Source organism: Pinus tabuliformis, chromosome 1_2, assembly GCF_031772625.1.
Source record: "Pinus tabuliformis cultivar Carrire ecotype Pingquan chromosome 1_2, CPIR1, whole genome shotgun sequence".
Lineage (NCBI taxonomy): Eukaryota > Viridiplantae > Streptophyta > Pinopsida > Pinales > Pinaceae > Pinus > Pinus tabuliformis.
The window spans coordinates 1,012,070,904-1,012,078,346 of NC_142298.1; the positions used below are offsets into that span (position 1 = coordinate 1,012,070,904).

The 7,443-nt window shown below is 40.2% G+C and overlaps 1 protein-coding gene across 1 annotated transcript; it reads left to right on the forward strand.

Moving 5' to 3' along the window:
- The first annotated feature begins 3,066 nt into the window (after positions 1-3,066).
- On the forward strand, positions 3,067-6,355 carry LOC149209539 (disease resistance protein L6-like). Its single transcript, XM_089398658.1, has 4 exons — positions 3,067-3,611; positions 3,762-4,854; positions 4,953-5,300; positions 5,455-6,355. Exons 1-4 carry the CDS (start codon positions 3,067-3,069, stop codon positions 6,241-6,243), a joined length of 2,775 nt encoding a protein of 924 aa, XP_089254784.1. The 3' UTR covers positions 6,244-6,355.
- The last annotated feature ends 1,088 nt before the right edge of the window (positions 6,356-7,443 follow it).

The following is a 7,443-nucleotide window of genomic DNA, read 5'->3' on the forward strand; positions in this document are numbered from 1 at the left end:
CACTCACTTAAGTAAGGTGAATGTACTTCAATAAAACCCTGCTTTGAAAAAAGGATGCAGTGATGCAGCGTCATTTGAGTTCTGGAAAGAGTTGAAGTCTGCTTCAATAATGTCCACAGGAATGCCCTTATTGCCAGTGAACAGGTTAATGGGGCAAAAATTGTCTAACAAACTGAACTAAAAATTATCCATGGTCATTCAAGCAACTTCAATTCTATGATCTGGATACTTGTACTATCTTAAACAAAGTGGCCATTCTCCAATGAAACCATGCTAAAACAAATTGATGTAATCTAAGAAAAAAAGTCCTTTAGATAAACTTACAAACCTTCTATCCAAGGAATACAATGTTTCAATTACTGTCGTTCACCTCAGATTTTTGCAGTTCTGTACACTCAGAGAAAATGCACTTTGCCCAGATGGGTTATGGCCATAGGGAACTTGACATCCCCCAACTCTGTTTCTCAGAATCAGGGATGCAACCCTCGGTTCAAGAAGACCAATTGCTATTGGTCTGTTCTTCCGACACTTGTTAAAAGGGCGAAATGTGAATGGCAGCAGGGACAGGCTAATAAATCACCCCATCGTGATTCTGTTCCAGGACAAGGTGAAGGAAATGGGAATAACCTTTCAAATCTGCTTTAGGCAGCAACGTTTTCCATTAAATGAATAAAATAAAGCATTGAATGGTCACCATTAACACCGACGTTTTTCATTCTGCAGGCATTCATGAAAGCTGAACCCCTTTGGCAAATTCAACACATCTCTCCTTCCCAACTTTTTGGGGTAAGGATGTCCTAGCTTTCGCTTTGGACGTGGAGGTGGTATCTCAAGATATTGATCAGTCATGGTTGAATTAGTTCCTGATGAAGCCCCTTTCTCCAACTGCAATTAGGAGTGAGTTGTTAAAATTCCAAAACAATGCTTCAAGGCAACAAATATTCTCATGGTTTCATCTACTCGAAAATAACATAATCCAACCTTTTACTTCAGGGATAATACCTTTTGAAACTGTTAACGTATTAATTAGAGCATTATGGAGAGAATTGATAGGATGAGTTGCATTCGTTACTGTAATCTATCGAAAATTTTCATGAGGGGTAAAGTAACTTTGTTTTTCTAATGAGAACTAACACTATATAGGACGAGTTGGATTCATTATTTTATTCCATCGGCCATAAATTAGGACAGCCGCTGTGAAGGAAAAAGAATCAGAATAAGCTAAAAGGGTTGTTCTATCCAGATAAAAGATGGACAAGGTCAGTTGGTTCATTACACTAATCCATCTTTGTTAAATTAGACAGCCATAACAAAGGAACAGGAATAAGAATACGCTGAAAGGGCTGATAACGTTTAGTGAATTCTCACAAAAACAATAGTTCCCCTGATGCAAAGGCCATTGAAAAAGACAATTTGTTGGGATTCAATGAAGTTCTGTAATAACTTTCGAATCAAACCATTAGAGTACAGTTTGTTTCTTTTCAGAATGTGATGGTAATAAGCCATCATGTGCAAGATATTCACATACTGTTTCTTGCTTGGTTTATTCCAAAGAGGGAACTTTGCCCGGGAGTGAACTTTGTGCCTTGTTCTGGTGAGCTAAAGGCGCGGAATGAGTTTTCCCAAATGTTTTGGTTACCTGGTGAGCTGCAGGGGATGCTGGGTCGAATTGGTGAGGGAGCAGCCCGCAGGTTATTTCCGAATTCAAATTCCATGGTGAATTAACTCCCCAGCAGCAAGACGCGATGGAAATCGGAATGTCTGTCAGATATTTGTCAGTGGTCGACATTAATGTGGAGGGTGGTGGAGCTGGGCGGAGCTTGCGGAGGGTGGTAGAGGGCGGAGGAATTGCCGGCAGACGGAGCCGGAGGTTTTTCCGGGCGGCGACGGAAATCAGAGAATTCCTCAGAAGACTACTCCATTCATTTGTGTTATTTATTTTTTTAATTTTTTTAATCTTTTTTTTTTATGGATTCAGCACTTGAAAAATCTCTAAAGTATTTTTATCTTACCACAATTACACATCAAACTTGTGATTTCAATAAATTATTACCAAATTTTTAAAAAATTAAAACAAAAAACTTCAAAAAAAAATTCAAAAAAACAACTTGAATAAGAAATCAACTTTGAATAAGAAATATTTACAGTGAGTACACAAAACTAAGGTTCCATCACTTCTTTCAAGGCGGCCCGCATATTGCGGACTTTTGCTTTTGCCTACGCGGTCGGCCATGTGCGAGTGCGCCACGTTTTGTCGACTTTTGCGTCTAACGAAACTGCTAGGGTTCCATCGCTTCTTTCAAGTGGGCCCGCTTATTGCTGACTTTTGCTTTTGCCTACGCGGTCGAGCATCTCCGCCATGTGCGAGTGCCCCACGTTTTGTCGACTTTTGCGTCTAACGAAACTGCTGAGGTTCCATCGCTTCTTTCAAGTGGGCCCGCTTATTGCCGACTTTTGCTTTTGCCTGCGCGGTCGAGCATCTCGGCCATGTCCGAGTGCAACACGTTTTGTTGACTTTTGGGTCTAGCGAAACTGTAGCGCATCTCGTCCATGTGCGTGTACCTTTCATATTTTGTCGTTGTGCGAGATGGAGGATAATGTTCCACTTGGCAAGGACCTACCACCTCTACATCTTCTCACATTCCGTCGACTTTTAACTGTCCAGGGCCTACCACCTATACGTCTTCCCATTTGCTTCGACACTGCCAAGTTGTTTCCTCAATCACTTCTCATTCCTTCTTCTCTTCACACACACACAGAGATAGAAGTCGTTGCCGGAGTCGTCCCTCTTCATGCCCACGAAAATGCGTTGAAACACGACTCTCAGAGAGATCGCTCAAGGGTTTAATGGTTATAAATTTTTCATTGCAATTTTTGCCCTAATTTCTGCTTGTCTCAGATTCCTAGCAAATCTAAATTTCTGTGCACAACATCAACATTTTTCATTGCATTTTTTCGGAGAATTTCTGCTATTCTCAGACTCTCCCCTAATCTCATCCCTCGCAAGCTGCTTCGGTAGCGTCGAATATCATTCCACCCATCTCTATTTGTATTTTGGGATCAGCAATGGCTCAATCTTCCTCCGCCGCAGCCTCCGCCTCCACCTCCACCTCCACCGCTCCTAATTCCGACTACGATGTGTTTATTAACCATCGTGGTCTGGATGTCAAGAAAACTTTTGCCAGCCATCTGTATCGGCGGCTTCAATCATATGGGTTGCGAGTGTTTCTAGATCAGCCTGAGTTGCAACGGGGAGACTATTTTGCTGCTCAGATTGAAGGGGCTATTCGATACGCCTCAGTCCACGTGGCTATTTTTTCAAGCGGATATGCCGAATCAACCTGGTGTCTTCGAGAACTCATCTTAATGTTGCAGTCGAATTCTCCAGTAATTCCAGTGTTTTACAAGGTGAAACCTGAGGAGCTGCGGTGGACGCGGGGAAAAGAAGGAGGGTATGCTAAAGCCCTGGAGGGACTAGAAAAGAAGACGTCAACTGATCCTCAAACTGGTGAAGAGAAGTTGCGGTATGACCCCAGCCTCATTCAAAATTGGAGAAATGCGCTTTTTGAAGCTGCAGGAATAAGCGGCTTTGAGCTGGAAGCGTGTAACGGGTGAGAACTTAAAATACTTCTCTGCTTATTGTATTGTTTTATGTCACATGATGCACGCTGTAGAGATTTTATTTTATGTTACGGGATATATGTATATACTTTCTTTTCTCATTAGTTCTCTTTCCTTTCTGTTTTCTTGTGAATAACCAGCGATGAGGGAGAGCTGGTAGATAATGTAGTTGAAGAGGTTTTAAAAAAGGTGAAGAAACGAGCTTTGGCCGTTGCTAAATATCCAACAGGTTTGGCTGATAAGGTAACAGAATTTGAAAATACGGTTCTTTTGCCGCGACAGCAGAGCGGAAAACCTCAGATGTTGGGGATCGTGGGGTTAGGTGGTGTGGGAAAAACCACATTGGCGAAAGAACTTTTTAATAGGAAGAGTTCTGGTTACAGTAGATCCTGCTTTTTATCTGATGTCAGAGATAATGCAGGCAAAGGCTCTTTAAATTTGTTGCAGAAAGAACTTCTGAAGAGCTTGACAGGATGGGATAAGCCAATAGGCAATGTCCATGAAGGAAAAACGATTCTTAAGGACCATATTTCATCTCCTAACATCTTAGTCATTTTAGATGATGTAGATACGCTGGATCAAGTTGATGAACTTTTCCCTGATCAGGCTTTACTCCACTCCGATAGCTTAATACTTATCACATCTAGGAGCAAAGATGTTCTCAGAAAGTCAGGAGTCGAAGAGTCGTCAATATATAAGCTAACTGGCCTTAGTACAGAACAATCTCTTGAACTCTTCTGTTTGTATTCCTTCAATCAGCCACATCCACTCCCAGGGTTTGAATCTTTGGCAAAAAAGTTCACAGAAGCCTGTGGTGGATTGCCTTTATCCTTAAAGGTGTTTGGGGCACTTCTCAATGGAGAAGATGCATCTTACTGGGAAGCCCAGCTGGATAAACTTCAACGCATACTTCCGGAGGAGATAAAGCAAAGGCTTCAAATCAGTTACGACGCACTGGATACGGAGGACCGCCAGATATTCTTAGATATTGCCTGTTTTTTCATAGGAGAAGACAGGGATAGGGTCATCAGAATATGCGATGTATCAGGTGGAAACGGTTTGGGGGGATTTCGAAATCTAGAGAACAAATGCCTCGTACAGGTGAATAGTGAAAACCAAATAAGAATGCACGATCACCTGCGAGACATGGGAAGAGAGATTGCCGACGCTTCATTGCCACGTCGTCTCTGGCGTTCTACAGAAAACATTGATGATCTCTTGCAACAATCGTCCGTAAGTACTGAATCTTTCTAAATTGTAGAAAATTAAAATTATTCTACAAAAATCAGTGTAGAATTTTTAAATTCTTCATCGTTTTTCGTACTGAACAGGTAATAAACGAAGTGCGCGGAATTAGATCACCTTATTATTACAGCTCCGTAATGCCTCGGTGCCAAAGAAGTAGCGAACTGTTTTGGCACTGTTTTTTGAAGTTTTGCATTAAGCAGTATCCTTTTCATGGTAGTGGTATTTGTATGAGGAATTTGCAACTTCTTCATTCTAGAGGTGTTCTTGTGAAGCGCATTTTGACAAAGGTGCAGTTTCCAAATATCGTATGGCTTCACTGGGACAGCTGTCCCTACTCTTCGCTGCATTCATCCATTTCGTACTTGAAGAACTTAAGGGTTCTACAAGTGAAAGGGAGTAAATTAAAAACATTGTGGAAAAAGGAATCACAGGTAAATTATGTTTTGTTGAATTATAGATTGTGTTTATTAGCTATGATATTGTAATTGTACCAGTGTCTCACATATATTTCATCTTTCGATCAGAATAATAATTCATTTATATTTATTCTTAGAGTTGAAAGTTGATAATTCATTTATTTTGCAGGCACCTTTACAGTTGCGAGAGTTGGAGATTAAAGCTCCCCTCTCAAGTATTCCAAAGTCTATAGGGAAGCTGACGCAGCTAGAACGGATCGTGATTTGTCCTTATTATTACAATGGGAAGGTCAATGTGACACAATTGCCAGAAGAATTTTGCTTTCTGCAGTCGTTAAAGGTCTTGGAGTTAGAAGGCTTCTCAGAAATGAAGTCACTGCCGGAGCGCTTTGGTGAGTTAACCAACCTCCGACAGATCAGCTTGTGGCAGTGCAGCGCAATGAAGTCACTGCCTGAGCGCTTTGGTGAGTTAACCAACCTCCGTGATATCAGCTTGTGGGGGTGCAGCGCAATGAAGTCACTGCCTGAGCGCTTTGGTGAGTTAACCAACCTCCGACAGATCAGCTTGTGGCAGTGCAGCGCAATGAAGTCACTGCCGGAGCGATTTGGTGAGTTAACCAACCTCCAAAAGATCAGCTTCTTTCGGTGCAGCGCTTTGAAAAGGTTACCAGATTCCTTGGGTAATTTGGAAACATTGGTATCCCTGAGGGTCTTGTGCGCAAGTGGATGTGTGAAGTTGAAGAGGATACGGGGTTTGGGCCAGCTGACAAAGCTCTACCACCTAAACGTTGATGGGTGTTCCGAGTTAGAAGAGTTGGAAGGTATTCAACATTGTATGTCGTTGGAGAGGGTTCAGGCCAGAGAATGTCCAAAACTGCGGTGGGATGCGGGAGTGGTGCAGCAACTCCGCCGGTCTTCCAGTATGATTCTGGAAGGGACTGTAGACATGAAGCGTTAGAATGTTTTGCATATTTCTTCGTCTTAAGGAATGTAATTGTCAGAGGTTTAGTTTTGTGGAATGATTATTAATAAATAAATAAATAAAATATTTTTATTTATTTACCGTATAATTACTTTTTTATATTCAAATCGTTGATATTATTAATTTTATATTTTGGAATTTAAAAGTTTCATCATTATGACCCTCGACATTTTTATATTTAATTTTAAATATTATGGTTTTCCTTTTTTAATCCATTCACATTATTTTTTAAGTTTGTTATATCATTAAAAATATTCTTTTTTCCTCACAAAACAAAATTATAAATAATGATTTTAAACCCAATGCGCCTTGCAGCAGTACAGTCTGGTGATATTAAAAATATTACAAAATATAGATTGAGAAAGGGAATATAAACTATTTTGGCTTTCTATTTGAAAAAGTACAGGGTTTATATTTTCATTGTCTTTTTTTTTGTTACTATGACTTTTTTGTTACGATGACTCATAAACGATGACTCATAAACAAATATTATGCATGGTTTAATAACAAGATGAGTTGCGAGGCAGCAAGTTTCTGCAAATGCACCCACCCAGTGATATTTTTAAGCTTCACACCCAGTTTCTTTGGCTTTTGGTCACATTTGAGATTCTTTTGTGTGGATTTCAATTTGCAAGAGGTCTTAGAATGTAAGTACCCGGAAGCGAGGCACAGTCATCACATTTATTGAAGATGGATGTATTAAAAGTTTCAATAAATGTATTAAAAGTTTGGTACTTTTTTAATGTAACAAATTTGTATCCTTAATTCATCGATATAATGGAGGTAAATCACCATACGGGTGGCATTCCTGGTGATGTTCCTTGCATAAGTATGAATTCAAATTCTGGCAAAAGAAGAGTGTTTAGAGGTGGAATTCGGGGTCGTTCCCATCAATGACCTGGCATGACATTGGTTCTACCTCATGCAAAACGTACTTTTCTAACTAAATATTATGAATCTGGCACTTTCTCCCTCCTCCCATTGGAAAAAGCAAATGACTTTGAATTACTAAAAAACAAACAGTGATTTGAGGATCTTTTTTGTCGTGCACAGTCTACTATATAGTTCTACGATGTTAAATGAAGATCTTGTCCTGGCTGGATGGACAGATCACATTATAAAGCTTCCATCTAAATTAAAATTCATTCCAGACGGCACAATAAAATATGGGGTGCA